The 20,024-nt window shown below is 38.3% G+C and overlaps 1 protein-coding gene across 2 annotated transcripts in view; it reads left to right on the top strand.

Annotated features, from left to right (window-relative positions):
* LOC114464792 (copine-8) overlaps nucleotides 1–20,024 on the top strand; it is a 113,868-nt gene that overhangs the window by 30,009 nt on the left and 63,835 nt on the right. For both annotated transcript variants that reach the window (XM_028449351.1, XM_028449352.1), the window contains exons 2-3: nucleotides 8,365–8,405; nucleotides 14,289–14,335. In XM_028449351.1, the coding sequence (XP_028305152.1) occupies nucleotides 8,365–8,405; nucleotides 14,289–14,335 (88 nt within the window). The remainder of the gene's footprint in view (nucleotides 1–8,364; nucleotides 8,406–14,288; nucleotides 14,336–20,024) is intronic.

The raw sequence follows: 20,024 nt of genomic DNA, 5'->3' as shown, positions 1-20,024 counted from the left end.
TTTTTCAGATAATTTTTTGGCCACTTTTCATCCAAAGAGTATATGGAAATTTGACCCCTCGCTAAATGTGCATTTAGATATCATTTAAATAATGATCAAACCTCAAGACACAATTTCCTCAAATGGAGTAGATATCTTTGTCTAGTTGCTTACAATTCCTGCACCTACTAAGCCACGGGTTGAGTGGTTTGTGAAATATGCAACTTCAAAAACACTAAAATTCAGACACTTAACATTCGTTTTTTGTATGTTCACACATACAAGGAATTTGTTTCCGGATGCTGGTGTCTCTGTAGCTAAAAGAAGGTAAGAAAAGGAACAACTTGCAAAGAAATCCAGTATAATAACTACACAATAATATACATAATCAAAATAAAACTATTTACACCCAATATAAGAGCTAATAAGAGTGTTATGGCAACAGGAAAGAAGCTGGTTTTGTGTCTGGTTGTTATGGTTAGCACCTGAAGCACCTTCCAGAGGGGAGGAGTGAGAAGATGTCATGGTCGAGATGAGAGGAGTCCCTGAGGATGTTGCCTGCTTCTTTGTAGTCTGTGAGGTGTATAATTCCTGAAAAGCAGGCAGGGGGGATTCGATGATACTCTGCAGCCTGATTTTGTCCTGAGTGGTACTATAGCTAGGGCTGGGAACCTCTGGGTACCTCACGATATGATCCGATACAAAGCTCGCGATAACGATTATCTCACGATATGGCGATACTAGGAGTGTGACGATATCTTGATACGATTTTTTTTTTTTTTTTTTGCACGATCGATTATCGATATGCTCGCGCTAAGTATCGATTTGTTTTGGTTTTTTTTTTGGTTTTTTTTTTTTAATCTTTTCTGCTTTTACACTAAAATGTGCAGGTAGGTCTGTTTGTTGAAGGAACAAATATATTGTTTACTGGAATATTGCACTATAATGGTGTCACTGGTAAGAAAGAAAGCATCATTGGACATACTTATTCATTTACATTGGTATGTTGACACTTATTTACAGAGATGTTGCACTAAAATAGTGTCACTGTTCATAGGACTCTTCTTCACTTAATCTTTTTTTTCCTGTTATGTCAGATTATCGTAGATTGATTTCTGACCAATATATCGATAATCGCAGTATCGTCATATCGTTATTGTGAGCTTTGTATCGTGTATCATATCGTGAGGTTCCCACCCTAGACAATACTACGATTATTGATATGTTAGCTTTATTTAGGCAATTTTATTTATTCAAGTTATTTCTTGTACAGTAAGTAAGTTTTTATTTGTTTAGCATGAATAAATGTTACCTTTTGTCTTAAGTTTGCCTTTATGTGGTTACATCACTGGAATCAGTTTATTTAAAATGATCTTATACAAACTGTATGGTTTGATTTACATGATATTTGTTTGGACCAGCAGAGGGCGCTGGTAACAAAGTGGTCGGTTGGCATGCCGATATCTTGCAGTGAAGAAGAGAAGCTATGCTAGCAGACAGAGCTAATAGAAAAACGTGACTTTTACAGATATTCAAGTAATATTACAGATATTCTTTCTGTGCTTAAGGGGTAATGAATCATTTATTAACATATTTAAGAGTAGAAGGCGGCCAGAAATAAAGTATTAGCAGACTCCGCCCGCCGCCTACACTTGTGGTGGTTAAAAAAAGTACTGCGATTCAATTTTCAGAAAATCGATATCAACCGTGATACCTATGAATCGATTAATCGTTACATCCCTAATACTCACACGTTTCAATCGTGCGCGTGCATGTAGAGTGATCTGTTGTGAGTTAGAAACATCACGAGCTGCTTCATGTGCGCTCTACACTACGTCTGGTTGAAGCACACTGTTTATATTGGACGTTAATTACGGTTACCAAGAGGAGAAAGTACACAGGCAGCATCAGGGGCAGCTAAGTGGTGGCAGGGGTCCTCTGGGTCCTCGGGTAAAGACGGGCATCCAAGCAGATTGCCTGTATTAAATTTACGGTGCGGCTGATGTATGTGTTTCTCGGTTATGGAAATTAAAAAGAGAGTCTAAACAACCCGTGAACGTAGCGGGCCGCTAAGTTCAACAGCGCTGTCGAGAACGCTGTGCTGTACTCAGTTTCTGAGAGAAATTCTCAATGTCCCGCCCTCAACAGCTCTACTTCCGCCCCTGCCTCTGCCAATCTACCAAAACCTACGCCTCTGCATTTGTTCACACGCGTTGCAAAACATAACAAAGTCGGATAACTACAACAACTACACATTTATTGTTAAAGTGCCGTAACTTTTAATTAAAACATGTTTATTACCTGTCCATGATGAATGTCGCCAAATCCTGGTCAGTTCGGAATCCTTTTAAAAGCAGCAAGACACTCCACCTTTGAAAAGCATCTCCGACATAAAATCTGTTGCGGTCACGAAGACGTTTATCCACAAGCTTTGTACCCGGACTTTTCTTTTCTTTTTCAGTAGAAGATTTAGACGTTGGCAATCGTGGAATGGGAAACTGGAGTTTCAGAGTGCTCCTCCATGACGCGATGGTGCTCAGTGATACCCGTTTGCTGTTGTAACAGTGCATGTGCGTTCACTTTGATTGAAAGTAGCAGGAAGTCGAAGCCTATTGGCTGGGCGAAGTCTGCGCTTTCTTGTATTTGTATAGGGGTCTATAGGACGAAGGCGGGACTTATATACATTAATGTATATGAATGACCACCGGCAGTAGACCATAGTAAAAGAGTTCGGTATTTTTTCGCATTTCAAAAGAATGACACATAAACATAGATTTCTCAGAAACTTTGGATATCAGCTTTAATGTGTAACAAATCCATCCTGAATCCACATGGAGTCGTTCAGAGCTGGTGGGCACCAAAGCTGTCTGACACGATTAGATTGAGAGTCTGACAGCGTTAATTGAACAAAGTGGCATCAGCAGGTGGCCCTGATAGCATTTGTCAGCTGTCAAGGAGTCGGAACTGCACAACTAGTACACTGCTATATTTATACAGCTACACTGCTAACCACAGAGCCTTAGTTAGACACTTGCTATGCACACTGTCCGTATCTTTTTTTTTTTTTAACCACTCTTACACTTACAGTTTCTGGTGTGAAGGAATCACTCAAATGCTGCACCAAGATCTAATAGCTAGCTACTAGCTCTACCAAGTCAGACAAATGTAGACTGGCATCTAAAAAAATGGGACTAATTTGTGTTTAACTAATTCTAAAAAAGACTCCTAGTTCATAGTTCCAGCAAGATTCATTTTGTCTTCTTTTTTAATAGTATGTTAAAGCTGCAGTTTGTAAGTTTTTTTGGTTTTATTTGGTCAAAAATCCATAATCTTCCTATTATATTGTATTGTATATTATAATACAAAGTGTTCTGAGTGGACAGTGAATCTGTTCTCCTTCTCCTGGCTCTGTAAATGAGCTTTAGAAATACAGGAGCGTCACGCTGGACTTCAACCAATCAGAGATGTTTTTACCAACACTGCGATCCCATGAGCTGTTTTAAGCATTGCTATTGGCTGCTCGAGCTGCTCGTCAAAAGTTGATGCGCATTCCAGAGCTGAGAGTAGGAACAGTCCCATGGCATTATATTCCAATCCAATCCACTTTATCTATAGAGCACATTTAAACAATAAAACGTTTCCAAAGTGCTGCACATGAGATCATAAAAACAATAAAACCAAAACCATGCAAATGAGCTCCACCACTAAATGAGTATAAAACAATAAATAGAAATAAAACTGATTTGAAAATACATAAATACAAAATAAATCAAATAAGAACAATAAAATAGATAAAAGACACAGGGCACCACACCACTTACGTGGTGCTAAAAGCCAGAGAATAAAAGTGGGTCTTAAGACGAGATTTAAAACACTTTAAGGTGGGGGCTGTTCAGACGTGGAGGGGCAGAGCTGAATTCCAGCAAAAGAAAAGAAGCAAACCGACATGGATGATCATTTTCATCAAATCTGTTGGCCCTGGGGGTGGGAACCTCTGGGTAACCCACAATACAATACGCGATACTAAGCTCACGATATGACGATACTGCAATTATCGATATATTAGTCAGAAATTAATCTACGATAATTTGACATAACAAGAAAAGAAAAAAAAAGATTAAGTGAAAAAATACAATTTATTTTACATCTCTGAAAGACAATACATTGGAGAAGTGTCCTATGAACAGTGAAACTATTTTAATGCAACATTTGTGTAAATAAGTTCCAATGTAAATGAATAAGTATCTCCAATAGTGCTTTCTGTCAACAAAAATGAGGGTCTTTTTTACCAGTGACACCATTATAGTGCGGTTTTCCAGTTTCCAATATATTGGTTCCCTCAACAAATAGTGACATAATTTCTGTGAAGACGTACCTGCACATTTTAGTGAAAAAGCAGAAAAGGTTTTGATCAACGATCATGCCAAAAAATATGGCGATATATCGCCGTATCGAGATATCGTCACACTCCTAGTTGGCCCACCCTTCTTCTTTGGTGTCTTGGTAAATTATCAAAATTGAAGTGTCCAACCAGCTATTCTAAATGTATGTAAATGTGTAAAAAGTAGGGTAGGTGTAAGAGTGCCTATTTATTTTAAATATATATGCTATAATTACTTACATTTACACAATTTTGCTTGTATTGTTTTATTTCACTTTCAATGTCACTTGAAGTATTTCTACACAGCCAACATTCTTTTACAACCAAATGACCCCATTGATAAATGACGTAAATTGAATTGGTTGAATCTAAAATTGCATTGGTGGTATTAAATAGGTATCCAGTCCCACACCATCTGTCAACCTCTCGATGGCTGGGATATGAAGAATTCCGGCTTCTGGTTTGACAAAGATATGAAGCCCCAGTGAGGAGAGGCATGACTCATTCACATCAGCCTCTGAAGTGGAAATCTTCAACCTGTGCCTTATTCACTTTGTGCAAAGGGAAGCCCAGAAGTCATGAGGAGGTTCCACCCCCTGTAATACATGACTTTAAGGTTAAATGAGGATAGGATTTTATTAAAATGTTGATGATACATTATAACCAATGTTAACCGATGTGTCGTATACAAAGAGTTTATAGCTATTTTACAACTTGTTTCCCGAGTTGGGTTTTCACATAGGATACTATAATCAATATACTAAAATGTAAAGAGTAATCATACTCCAACAATATGAAAAATCTACAAATAGCACAACAGACCTGTAAAATACAAGCATGGTAGAACTGCATTACACAGTACAGGAACTACATAACTGGCACTACAATCAACCATAACTCCCTACAGTCTAATATGACGTCTGTTGTGATAACGTCGTGGGTTCAGCTCTGTTGTTCTTTTAGCCATCACTTAACCTTTATTGGAAACAGTTTCACGTTTGGAATTCATTTAATTTCAGTTGGTTATGTGTTCCAATGTTGACATCTTTTAATGGAGAAAGCAGAGTTCCCAATTGTGGAAAATAAAAAACTTAGGAATTTTAATCGTGATCACGATTTTGGTTGCCACAATTAAATTAACCTGATTCTTGGCAATATTTAGATTTGAAATACGGGCTCTGTACTCTGTAATAGTGTAATATTTATTTAGTTAGCTTTTGGTGCTTTTTAAATTCTTGTGTTGATTTTATTTTATTTTTTAAATTGTAATTCTTATTTAAAGTGTCATTTTTTCACTTTAAACTGTACACATATTGTTTGTTTAAAAGTAGTGTAATCAAAACACAGATTTATTTTGCTAATATGATGTCTATATGTGAATATAATCGTGATTACAAAATTCATCAAAAATCATCGTGATTCTCATTTTGGCCATAATCGTGCAGCCCGACTAGAAATTCAGTTTATACTGTAGCTCTAATTAATATTCAACAGTAATGCAAGATGAAGTTGTTCATCTTTTTTCATACATCCTCAAAGTTCACTATTATTTGAAGATTATTTATTGTAATAGAAATTGAGAATCTTCTACCTTCTTGCATTGTTTATGTATATATATATTTTTATTTTTATTTTTTTCATTTCTAAAGGTGTTTTTGAAGCAAGCAAAAAAAGTGAAATAGATAATAAAATACCAAAGGTGGTGATGACAGATGAAGAAATACAAAGATTGTGCTATTAGTGATCCAGAGCAGAATGCAGCAGAGACCTTTCTACAAAGCTAGGACACTCTGGTTTGAGCTTTCTTCTTCAACTTTTTAAAAGTGTAAACTACAGTAAGATTAAAGAATGTGTGCTTTCAGAGGCCACACCACTGCAAATTCATCTTTTTTCAGCTGTGAGTAATCCCATTTGTCCTCCTCTTATCATTGTTCTCCTTTGTTATCATCTCTGGCACATTTAGTGAGACTGTCACTGTCACCCTCAGTTCTTTTATTATTGAGTGAATTGCAAATTAGGCATACAGTACGTATTCCTGCTACTTGGATTTGAGACCTTTTCATTTTTCTTCAACCCTTCCCTAGCCGCACTGGGAGGAACATAAATTGATGATAAGATATTGATTTCTATCTAGTATCTAGCTAGGACTGCACAATTTATCACATTTTAATTGTGATTACGATTTTGGTTGCCATGATTAAATTAACCTGATCGTCTGCAATATTTACATTTAAAATATGGGCTCTGTACTCTGTAATAGTGTATTTATACAGTTAGCCTTTGGTGCATTTTAAATTCTTGGGGTAATTATTTTTAGTTATTATTATTTATTGATTATAATTTGTTTGTGCAATAAAAACGCAGATTTTTCCCAAATATGATAAATAATTGTGATTATAATCGTGATTACAATATTGATAAAAAATCATTTTGGCCATATCTGTGCAGTCCTGATCTAGGCTTAAACTTGGTAGATACAGAGATGTACAATTCACTGCCAGCAGAGTATTAGCTTTGACTGAGTGTGTCTCAAGCAGGAAACGACCCATAAAAAAGTCTCAATTCCATCAAAGTACTGGGAAGTGAAATTGAAACCACATTACGGACACATCAAGACTTGAATTTAACTTGGACTCCATCACCTATGCAGCTATAGTGCACTGCACCCGTGTGCTTGGGTGCCTTTGTTTCACATGTTTAGTAACTACCACAAGTACTTTGCAAATGTTCACTTGTCGGACCCATGTGATATTATCGAGTCTAAAAAGCCGTTACCTGTTAAAACCACACTTTTTGTTTTACTATGTTACCTCCAAGAATAAGAAGACGATGGAACAAACATTTATAACAAGTTATAAACAAAGACGGCCTGAAAGATATCTTGCAAAATAACTATTAAACATTACTTTACAGAACATAAAGTGTTCTGTAAATATTTTTTTTTTAATTCTTGCTGTGTCACACTGTCTGGTGAGAATATATCAGCATGTTAGGAAAAATGTAGCAAACCCTAGAAGTATGCGCTTTATGCGCATCTACACTCAACCATGTGTTCTTATTACACACATACAGTACATTTGTTTACTTGTTCCAGTTTGTACTAAGACTTAAAACGCTAAGGACTATCTGCATGCTAAAAATCCTGTCAGCTTGTGTTTTTGTCATGTTGCTGGTCGCCATGAAAATGCTAATTGTGACTGTGTTTGAGCCCCATGCTGAAAAGTCTGGATTTGAAATGTCCACCCTATTAAAAAGTGTAGTTGTTCATTGGAGGTTAATTACTCTTCATCTTTCAGGTGCACCATAGGGATATACTGTACACTTAGCTTTAATAAAAACACCAATGCAATTACGTTCACAGTAAATTTAATCAATTCCACTGACCTAAGGTATGTTTGATTGGGCAGCTCCATTTAATATGTAACTGCCATCTTGAAGAAAGAAAACATATGGATTAATACAGATAATTGTGCCTTTGGCCTTAAATATGGAGATAAGAAGCTGTAATTGAAAAATTAAACATCTCACCAACATTATCTTAATCAGACTAAAATCTACTAGCATCACAATTTTTTTTCTTTTTTTAAAAAAAATCACAACATAATTCTTTTTCACCAATAGGCGGTCCTAAACACAGTGTTTAGCTACATACAGTAGAATAGCTAACAGGCTAATGCATGTTAGCCAATACACTAAAAGGAATTTTACACATTTTTACAAAAAAAACTAAGAAGACTGAGCATTTATCTGTTCAGCCTGTTAGTTTCTTACTACATCTAAATATACAGTTTGCTTGTTTTTTTTATGTATTGCCACCTCCTCTATAGGTTTCACAGCAAAGCTGTAAACGGAGTGTGTTGTTTACCAGTGTTGGTAAAATGCTGAGTCATGGTACATAGAAAGAATGCTAATGTGTTTCCACTCAGTACATTTGTTTACATGATGAATGTTTACTATAGGCCTATGCTAACTTTCTCTAATCCTTATTCCTCATTTCTCCACAGAAACCTGCTGGATCGGGACACCTTCTCCAAGTCAGACCCAAGTAAGATCCAACACTTGTCTGTCCACTATCACAGATGTGTCTTTTAATGCAGCCTGAAACCCTCTGAGAATTACAATAAAGTTAACAAAATTGCATAAAAATTCAGTGCTCCAAATGTTTATATTGCATGTGCAAATAGAGAACTGTCCAAATGGCAGAAGGTATTGGTGCCAAGGAGGATGTGAGAGTTTCTTTAAGGATAAATAAAAAGTGTTTTTGTTTGTTGCAGGCAGTCATCAGTAAATCCTTTTGCGACAAGAGCTTTTTCCAACCATTATTTTTAGCTCAACGCAGGTCCGACTAATGGTACATTCACACCAAATGCGTTTCGGGTGTCAAAATTGTGCCTCACACCCGTAGTTGGACGCTTGTGCTCATTGAATCGAATTGGTACGCTTGTCACCAGCGTCGAAGATGCTCTGGACGCGCGTCCAAACAAGTTGGGAAGGGAGCGCGTTGAGGGGAGGGGCTTCTCTGTTGCCGGTGGCGATCAGTCACGTTCATAATTCACCGAGTGACTGTGAAGTGGTGGAGAACATTGTGTTGAGAAGGCGGTGTATTTTGGTGTGACTTAGTGTGTGCACTGTGATGTTAGCGGACTATAGAGAAGTGTGGTGAATGCTGGAGAATAATGTTTGGAGCTCCAACTCCGACCCACGTTCATCGGCTCTACATTATCGAGAGAGTGGCTTGGCTTTATTTGCGCCTCAGCGTCATTTCTGGATTCACCAGAGGTGCGCTCAGACAAGCTGAAAGCGCTACTTCCGTCTCTCCCGTGCCCAGTTTGACGACCTGCTGACCCGCATCGGCGCTCTCATCTCAATACTCGCATCTCCTACCAGGACACCAACTACAGGCGCTCTATGCCAGCAGAAGAGCACTTGTTCATCCATCTCCGCCTCCGGTTAGTGTTTTTTTTTCCTCACATTTTTCTGAATAAGTCACGGTTGGGGAACGCTCCTGATTGGTCGACGCACCGCGATATGCCCCAAAAGTTCAACAATCCCAACTCCAGCATCGGCTGCGTTGGAGGCGCCGGACGCAGCGTTTTAAAATTTCAAAACGCTTTAAAATGTGCCGCACAGGACATGCAGCGGGACCTCTGACACTCCCTAGAAGCACGTCCATCATGTATTGTCTATGTAAACCTGTTGCTGTCGACGTGTTTGGTGTGAACGTGCCATAATGCAACAAGTCGGATATGAAGCTTTTCCCTTGACTCACAGATTTGTTGGCAACACTCTTTTCCATCAAAATCCATAAAGACTCCTCCCTTCAAGCATTTTTTTGTCAATTTGTTGTTAGTATAGCCAGCATCCTTTTAGATTTGGTCATTTTACTGTGATATAGGACTATCTGTTTGAGTCACAGAGCTCTTCTACAAGCAAACCAACAACTATTATGCAATTTACTGGTATTCAATTTGACCTGACACACATGACCAAAACACAATAAAAACCAGAAAGCACTTGATCTCCTTTGTGTAAAATTTGCACAAACAGACCAGGTTCAGCAGAGCTCAGATATCAGTGTCATGTCCATATTATCCTTAAGCGTACGTTAGAATCCACACTAAGCACAGTGTAGCCCTTCTTTGTAAGGGTTCAAGTCTAAAACGGCTTGACATCTTGTGTGCAACACTGGCTCTGTGTTGGACTGACCTTTTTCTACAGGCCTTTAACAAGACGAAATAACCAAAAATAGATCATGAAAGAATGGAGGGCTTTTCAGGCATCTAAAGCCAAGATCGCAATTTAATATGCATCTAAGAAGGTTGTTTTTCAAAGACTGTAAGATAAGGTAAAGTACTTTTATTCAGTAGTAAATAGGGATGTAACGATTAATCGTAAGGCAGCTTTTTTTAACCACCACAAGTGTAGGCGGCGGGCGGAGTCTGCTAATACTTTCTTTCTGGCTGCCTTCTACTCTTAAATATGTTAATAAATGATTCACTACCCCTTAAGCACCAAAAGAATATCTGTAATATTACTTGAATAACTGTAAAAGTCACGTTTTTCTATTAGCTCTGTCTGCTAGCATAGCTTCTCTTCTTCACTGCAAGATATCTGCATGCCAACCGACCACTGTGTTACCAGCGCCCTCTGCTGGTCCAAACAAATATGACGTAAATCAGTGTAATGACGGTTTTTTTTTTTTTTTTTAAGTCCAATTGTTAAGGCACAAAATACATTTTCAGTTGCACTTTTAAAAGAAAAAGAACTATTATGCAGTTTTGCATTGTTTATTATAGAACCAGAATTTAAATTAATAGGCTTCATTTTCATTTGTATTTTTCCTTTTTTTATTTCATTCAAGATTTATTTTTAGTTAAATTGCATTGTTTTGAATAGTTTATCAAGGGATTCTTTTGACAATGAAAAATAAAAGGAAAATAGTACAGTATTTTCTATTTTTTTTCCCAAAAAAAAAAATTTGTCTACAGTCCCATTTTGTAAAATAAATCGTGAGAGAATCGTATCGTGAATCGAATCGTATCGGGAGTTGAGTGAATCGTTACATCCCTAGTAGTAAATATAGGCTTTGTATAATTTCAGATTTATCAATAATGTTTGGATATGTCTCTTCAGTCTGACTTGCATAGGCTTCAGCTAGTGATTTATGTATTTTGGTTTCAATAAAAAGAGTGAAGTTAAATCATATCTTAAAAGGTTAAGAGAAAAAGACAATTACACTTAGATACTACTGTTGGTTGTATGTGAGGTAAAGATTTCCTGTTTTCACTACTTAGTGCAACAACCCAACGTGTTATTTAAAACATGCTTCAGGCAAGGCTAGTTGATCAATGATTCAGGACAAACCCATTCATGTGACAGGGATTGAATGAGTATTGGGACATGAACAAAAAAAAAATCCACATTTATACCTAAACCATTAACACTATTGCAGTAAGTACTTATCCTGTGTGTAGGAGGTGATATCAGCGTGACTTGTGGTACTTACATTAGGCACTTAGTCTGCACATTTACACTTGCACAAGGTAAAAATTGACTCGTGGATGTGATGACAGTGATGATGACAGTGATTAGGGAAAGGAGGAAGAAGGCTTTGACTTTAACTACAGCTTCAGATGTGAGTAGCACTTGTGTTGATTATGCTGAGCATGATGTCCTCAGCTTCCTCTGATATAAACCAACCTGACATGTAAAAGAGCAAGAGGATGGACACAACAGAGGACGAAGGAAGATAGATCACAAAATTATCAATCTGACACGACAATAGTTGGAATTTGGAAGAGTGGTGATCGATTTAGCAACTAAATCTTACTGGCACAAAGGGATAAGCAACGATTTGTTTTTATATGCACATGTAGCCTACAAGAAAGGTCATTGGTTTGTAAAGATCATCAAAGATTTCCTCAAGTGAAAACAGAACTTGGATAAATAAGTTCAGTTTTTATTCCTTAAACCTTTTCAGGACTATTGCAAAATAGTCTGTCATTGTTTTTTTACGCTATAAGCTACAAGACTTTAAATTTAATTCTTTGAAATTCTTTATAAAACTAGAATATTTGCATTATCTGAAGAAAATGCGAGTGCAGATGCAGGCGATGGCCCATGTCGCACTGCATTAGCTTAGCATTAGCATTAGCTAGCATTATCATTACGTAGCATTATCATTATAATACACCTAGCATTAGCACTTGCATAGCATTAGCCTAACAATAGCATTAGCCTAACAATAGCATTAGCAATAGCTAGCATTAACATTAACTAGCATTAGCATTATCCTAGCATTAGCACTGTCACTACCTAATCTTTTCACGGGCCGAATCCTTTCAGATCCTTTCAACGCATGCGCGAAACACGTCTACATCCGGTCGGCCTATTTTACGACAGTTAGTGTACTATATAAAAGGTTGAAAACCTGCTATTTAAAAAGAAATAGAAATGGTTTTGAGTGAATTCCGATTTATTTTGGTTTTTATCTTATTTTCAGTTGGGTTTTTGATTGTCAATGTTGTGTATTGTGTTTTTATCTTTTTATTATTATTATTATTATTATTATTAGCAATTAAAAACACCACAAAACAGTCACATATTTAAAGGCACACTGTGTAACTTTTGGCCACTAGGGGCACTAGACCGGTAACTTTCATGCAAATGCCCCTAGTGACCACAATCACCGCAGCACTGTCTCAAAAATCAACAAAGAGTCAGTCAGGCCAGCCTCCCTTTGTCTTCTGATTGTGTATGCAGACAGTAGTTTACCTGTAAGTTCTGGATAAGGATTAGCTCTAAGGGCTGGGGTGCGAAGCGGGGCTGGGCTTGTGCCCCGGCTGGAGGAGCAGCCGCCGCTCGGCCTTTCTCACCACGTTGGTGGCGCTCCCCCCACTTCCTGACCTCGCCGTCATTGTTGGCCCCCTTTGCCGAGGATCGGCGCAGCGGTCAGGGCGGATGGATGAGCCCGCACACGCCGGGTTGCCCGTCCACTCCGTCGGCCGTTGTTGGTCCCCTTTGCTAAGGGTCGGCGCAGCGGCTGGGGTCAGGGAGTAGGGGGGAAGCGTCACCAACGTGGCGAGGCGGGCCGAGCACCGGGTCTCCGACGGCGGAGAGAAGAGTGCGACGGTGGCGGCTGTTCCTTCAGCCCATAGACTCTAGCCGTGGCGCAACCCCAGCCCGACCAACCCAGCCCTGAGAGCCAACCCTTATCCCGAAGTTACGCATCTGACTTGCCGACTTCCCGACTTCCCTTACTAAATAATCCACGTTTAACTGAACTATCTCAGCGATTAGTGCACCCATTAACCCAACACAAAACTACCATATTGTGCTCTTTTGGCTGTGAACAGAGGCTAAACTTGTTTCAGCTGCCCACAACATTGGCGCCGGGTCGGGAAATGTTCGTATGTTGTGGGAACTATGTATATCTGAGCCTGTGGTCACATGACTGCCGTAAAGTGAAATGTTCTCCAGGTCACATGACCCTGTGAAAGACAGTTCATCTCTCCAAACTTACATAGTCGGTATTTCCCACTCTGAGCATTGATACTGTCAAGTTCTGTATATTGGAATGATGAATCATTTAACATAATTCATATGGGTCAACTCTTTAGGTCAAAAAGTCCATGGTGTGCCTTTAAATGTGTACTATTAAAATATTTAACAAACGTTGTATAGTCAGTTTACATTAAAATATCACGTCCCAGCAGCTCTGTCGTAAGGATTGCGAGTGAAGGAAGTGACATAGTCTTCGCGCATGCGTTTAAAGGATCTGAAAGGATTTGGTGCTTTAAAAGATTGGGTAGTGACAAGCACTAACCTTACATTAGCATTAGCCTAGCAATAACATTAATCTATTATTAGCACTTATCTAACATTAGCATTAGCCTAGCATTAACATTAACCTAGCACTAACATTAGCCTCACATTATTATTGGTCTAGCAATACTATTAACCTAGTATTAGCATTGACCTAGCAATAACATTAATCTGGTATTAGCATAAACCTAGCATTAGCATTAGCCTAGTATTAGCATTAACCAAGCTTTAACATTAACCTAGCAATAGCTTAACATTAGCAAAGGTTATAAAAAGGTTGAAATGGGTTGAAAACGTTTAAAAAGGTTGAAATGGGTAGAAATGGATTGACCGTATTAGCTGAACATGTTAAAAGTTGAATAGTTTGTAATTTGTATGCAAAAAGTTGAAGGTAAACTCTAGCCTCCTGCATCCTCAATAACTAGGATCCTCATAAAGACTTATTTTACAGCGTTATCACATTTTCAAAGAATAATTGTCAAATATATTTAAAAAAAATCCCTGCACAGCTGCCATCCTCATTGTGGTAAGTTAGTTTGGTCTTTTCTAGCTTTTCTAGTGCTATAATTTCATTTCAACTAATACGTTTTTTTGTTCTTTACAGTTTGTGTCCTTTACACACAAGGCATGGGCAACAAGGAGTGGAGAGAGGTCAGTGCTTTAATTTACCTACAGGAAATATAGAAATGCATATTGTTGTCATTTAGCTAATATAAAGTATGGGTCTTGATCTGTACATATACAGTACTAGCAAGCTTTCAGTTCAGTACGTCACAAGTTAATAATCAAAAAAGGAACTGCACTACAGATGGTTTAAAATCAAGGTTTCACCAAAGCACTGTATCTACTTACTTTACGTTACTAAAGATTTCAACTTGGGCATCATGCTAATGATTGTATAATAATAGTAATGATAGTAATACTGATAATAATAATACATTATCATATTATTATATAAGTACAAAGTTGCTGGCGATGATCCTGAACATTTTTTACAACACAGATTAAGACATAGTGTAGGCTTCAAAGATCAATAAATCAAAGGTATTTCTTCCAAAAATTGGAAATTTACAAAAAAAGTCAAAGGTTTAAATTGCAACATTCAGGATTGTTTTTGACACCATTAACTAAATTGGTTTTGATGACAAATGGTCATGTGACTTGAACTTTGAAAAAATTCTGTGCATTGCACCATGGGGTTAGGAATCCTGTAGAATATGGGTCATCAACACGATGCCCGCTGGTACCAGAGGGGAATTCCAGAAAGCGGGTTATGTTCACACTAGTATGTTTGAGCTCAAATGAGGGAAACTCTCAGTATCTCATTCCTGAAGGCAAGGTATGTTCTTCTGTGAGTATGTCACCATGGTAACATTCTCCGTGAACTGAACGTGCTCGCTGGCAAGTTTTGTCTAAGAAACCCTGGGTTTCTGCCTGGCTCCGCCCAGCTGAACACCGCTTCTCAAGAGACACTTTAATTTATCTTGACTCTCTTCTTTGACACACATTTGTAACATCACACACCAGATACGTGCTCGCTTCATTACAAATGTAGTGCCGCTTTACGTTTTTTTTGCAAACGGTAATTTTCTTTTATAACATTGTGGATGCAGAGCATTACAAATCTCAGTAACGCGCATTACAATGCATTTTAACCTGAGATGTGAAAAACAGCACCGAATTTTACTGGTCACCATGTTAGCAGTGGTAAAAAACAGCGCACGAAAAAAGCCGACAGATATTATAAATTGACATGCGCCATTTAAACGGTTACCAATCCCAGTGCATGCCAGCTTTGTGCTGTGAGCTTTAATTAAAAGAGAATAAAAGAATAGAAACAAAAAGAAAGATTGTGTGTCTTGTCATGTCATAAGACTATAGGTTACATTATAGTTGTTTCTAGCTCTATTATGAATATGAATAGGGTTGGGCACCGAGAACCGGTTCCTATTTGGAACCGGTTCCTATCGTGCTGTTCCAGAACCGTTACGAAGATGTTTGCATTACGATTCTTTTTTTCGATTCATAAATGCCCGCACTAGTTTGTTTCCGCGGCTTGCTCTGTTTGTTTACGCGGGATTTTTATAAGATGCGTTCACAACGCGGGTGCAGCGACCCTCTTGTGTCTGTGTGCGTGGCTACGGTTTTAGTTTCGACCGCGGAGCGGAAAGTAGATAGGAGCTAATCACCAGTAAAAAGCCCAGTAAAACTCAGAAAAACAATAACCAGGAATAAGTATTATCTCCCTGGTAATGATAGTAGCTCTAACAACTGGTAAAATGATAAACTGGTGCTATTACAGCCTGTGAATGCAGTACAGGGACGCATTTGCTCCGCCTCCGGGTCCTAGTGCCTGCCAGTCGATGAAGTGTGTTCCGTTTACCGAGGTCCGTGTGTGTTTAATAAGTCCGTGTGTGTCCGTGTGAAAGTCCGCATGTTCATGACTATAACACAGAAGACCACACATGAGAACTGTTTTCACCTTTATTTTGATTGTAGTTTTGAAGCAGCAGCTCGACAGCAACACAGTTGGGACCGCGGAGCGTAAGGGAGATAGGAACTGAATACCGGTAAAAAGCCCAGTAAAACTCTGGAAAACAACCACCAGGAATAAATATTTGCTCCCTGGTAAAGATAGTAGCTCTAATAACAGGTGAAATGATAAACTGGTGATATTACAGCCTGTACACACAGTACAGGGATGCATTTACTCCGCCTCCGGGTCCTAGTGCCAGCCGCCTGGTGAAGCCTGTTCCGTTTACCGTGTTCACCGAGGTCCGTGTGTGTTCAATAAGTCTGTGTGTGTCCGTGTGAAAGTCTGCCTGTTTATGCTTCTGACTTTAGACGCCAATTACATATTTGTATATAATATCTCCCCTACAGTATAAACAGGTTCAAAATATAACTATTTTTTATAGTTTCTGTTTCCACTGTATCCAGAATAATAATAATCTTTCTCAATTAGAACTGTTGATTGATTTGTCACATGACTGTTTTAGGGTTTGAGTTTGTTTTATTTAGTTTCACATCTACCTGTAGCTCTATGTTTTTTAGACTGCTGACAACTTGTTTGTCGTGTTATTTCAGCAAGTTTCATTTTTACAGTTACAGTTGGGGACCTTTGTAATTGAATACCCAAGTTACAGTACAGCAACCAAATTACACTGTATCAACTAAGTGAATGAATAGAAATAACCTCTGTAAAGGCTTTTTCAAATAAAAAAATTATCCTGTGAAATCTGTGACCTGTTTATCTACACAACTCAAAGAAACGGAATCGGGAATCGAAATTGAGAATCGGAATCAGAATCGTTAAAATCCAAACGATGCCCAACCCTAATTATGACTAGGCCTAGACTTTAAATGTTCACGATAATATCTGTATCATAACTTACCAGACTTTAACTTTATCTGCTTTTGTGATTCTGACGGTCATTGCTACTTATTGCGCAATGAGCCTGTGCCTTTTTTATATGAAGTTGTTTGTAGCCTACACAGTCATTATGCTATACCACATTACCCTCCACTGGATATATAATCAGCTGCAATAAACGATATATTAGCATTTTAGAATGCTAGTCATACTTCTGCATTTTTTGTGGTGAAAGTAACTTAAGAGTAATTCAAAAGTAGTGTAACGCATTACAATTCAGAGACAGTAATATTGTAATGTAACTAATTACTTTTAAATGACAGTAATATGTAATGTATTACATTTTGAAAGTAACTTGCCCAACAGTGATGGTCAGCAGTGTTTGGAATAAAGGCGTTTAAAATAACGGCGTTTTGTAACGGCGTTTGTTTTTCAGTAATCTAGCTAATTACTTTTTACGCCGTTACAACGCCGTTATCGTTACTGAACGTTAGATACGGTGCGTTACATGCATTGACTCAACCGTTGTGAGGAGGTGGGTTAAAAACAAGGTGAGCGATTATGATTGGCTAAGGCGACGTGCCAGCACCCGCGACACACACACACACACACACACACACACACACTACAGATTGGATGAAGCAGCAGAGATGGCGAGAGTGGAGCAGTCTGATGAAAAGTTACATTTTTAAGGTGACGATACAAACACTACTTTAAATTAATTGTGGTCAAAGGCAAGAACGTGTATGTGAAGTGTTCATTATATCCAGGAGAGAAGACTTTGTCCACATCTGTTGTAAGAAACTCAAATTTAATGAAGCACCTCACGATACACACATCTAAAAAATGTGAATTCTTTGACATAGAGCAACTTTTTTTTTTTTTTTAATAGTAACGCAAATAGTGACTTTCCTTGGTAATGAGTTACTTTTATTATAGAGTAATTTAGTTACTAACGCAGTTACTTTTTTGAACAAGTAGTGAGTAACTATAACTAATTACTTTTTTAAAGTAACGTTCCCAACACTGATGGTCAGTGGTATGATTAATATAATGTGATAAATATAAAATAAATTTTTAAAAATGCAAGGTGAAATTTTGATAAAATGTAATGAAAATGAAACAATTGCATAAATTAGGAGAATTTAAGTGTATTGTTTTGAAACCTCAATGTGTCCTACCTATTTAAGTTATTGCTAGCCTTCCTTATTATCTTACCCTCTAATTAAAGTTAAACCTGTTAAAATGTAGTATTTAAGAAGTGCTTTTTTGAAGTAGCTCGCAGTTTCAGAAAGGTTGATGAGCACTGCTGTAGAACAATGCAAAGATGGAGCAGAAGCGGAAAAGTTTAATGTAAGATTCGGCAAGAAAGAGAGTGAGTTTAATGGAGCGTCATCCAATTAACCGGATTAGTTTCAAAAATGGCTTACCATTTTTGTTTTGGTTTGTTCAGGGTGTTCCCTGTGGTTTTAACGTCATTCCACAAGATATAAAAGTTTTGCCGTATTTGAGTGTTTCCTTGGAAAGTCACAAAATCAACATTCGCCATGGTTTTGACTCAATTTTCAATTTGTGAAAGCACCAGAAATGTCGATTTGACAGTGTGTTTGAAGGGACACGTATATGTGTACTGTCAACCCATTTATCTATCAAGCTCTGATTGATAAGATGTGGATTTGGTTCTTAATTAAAGTTAAATAACAAGAATTAGTTGGGGACACAGGCAAAAAACAGTCTGAGGTCAGTACAAAACAAAGAAAATATGTCAGAAAGACCCTGATAGCAGTTCAAAATCACTTCAATAAAGTAAATGTTGAACAGCTATCTGCACGTTTACCACATCTATTTACCAAGCAGATATTATTTGTGTAGCCGGAAGATTGGCAATTCTACACACATTTATCTGGAGTGCCACTGGTTTCTACTCACATAAATCCCATTTTAAAATTTTTTTGTGACACTTGATGGAGTATGAGTGCCTTAGGCTAAGGATGGAGAAAAAAGTGCATTGATCACTATCAGCTTACTGGGCACTCCTGCTGATGTTCAGTTTCTCAGAGAACTGCGTGTGACAGTAAAGCCGTGACCATATTAAATGGAAGAGTACTGGTTTCCCTGGTAACCAAGAAAATGGAGGCTATGATTCTCACATGGTCACAGAGACCAATGCAAAGTGTTGCTTGTGGAAAAAGTGGGCAGATTGTGTTAATATATAACCCAAGCTACTGTAGGTTCTCTTTCATAACATTTGTTTCGATGTCTCACTATGGGATATAATAATGCATTGGATTTAATATAGTGCTTTATCATAGACACTCAAACCGCTTAACAGAATTAAGGCATTATTCTTTCACTCCACACTTAGTGGTGGTTAGCTACTATTCTAGCCACACACGGAAGCGAGGCTGCCATAGTGCGCCATTGGCCCCTCCGACCACCATCAACACTCACTCACACACTACATTCATACTAGGCAATGTGGGTGAAGTGTCTTGCCCAAAGACACAATGACAGTTACCACTGGAGCGACTGTCCCCCACTGTGATACCTGGAATTCTCAGTGGTCTCCCATCCAACTATTAACCAGGCCCAGACCTACTTAGCCTCCAAGATCTAACAAGATCGGGCCATGACAGGCTGGTATGGCCACAAATACATACGCCCCCTGAGTCATATCCAGAAGTCCTTTCTCATTCTGCCAATCTGATTGGCCAATGAAAGATGTATTCATCAGCCGCCCTTAGTCCGCTGTGGAAGCTTTCATCATCGCAGCAGCTCAACCGTCCACAGGTGGACCCTATTTGGATTGTGCCACCGGGCGCTGTTGTGTATCCTTTTTGCCTGAAGTTTTAAGGTGTGCAGTGCCTTCCTTGCCCCCACGCTCGGGAATTACACTGCTCCGAAGCCCCCCACGGCTGTCGAAGGAAAGGCCAGCTGCTCCTGCAGTGGAGCAGCTGGTGACCACAC

This window comes from Gouania willdenowi, chromosome 6, assembly GCF_900634775.1.
Source record: "Gouania willdenowi chromosome 6, fGouWil2.1, whole genome shotgun sequence".
Taxonomy (NCBI): domain Eukaryota; kingdom Metazoa; phylum Chordata; class Actinopteri; order Blenniiformes; family Gobiesocidae; genus Gouania; species Gouania willdenowi.
This window is presented reverse-complemented; position numbering and strand designations above follow the sequence as displayed.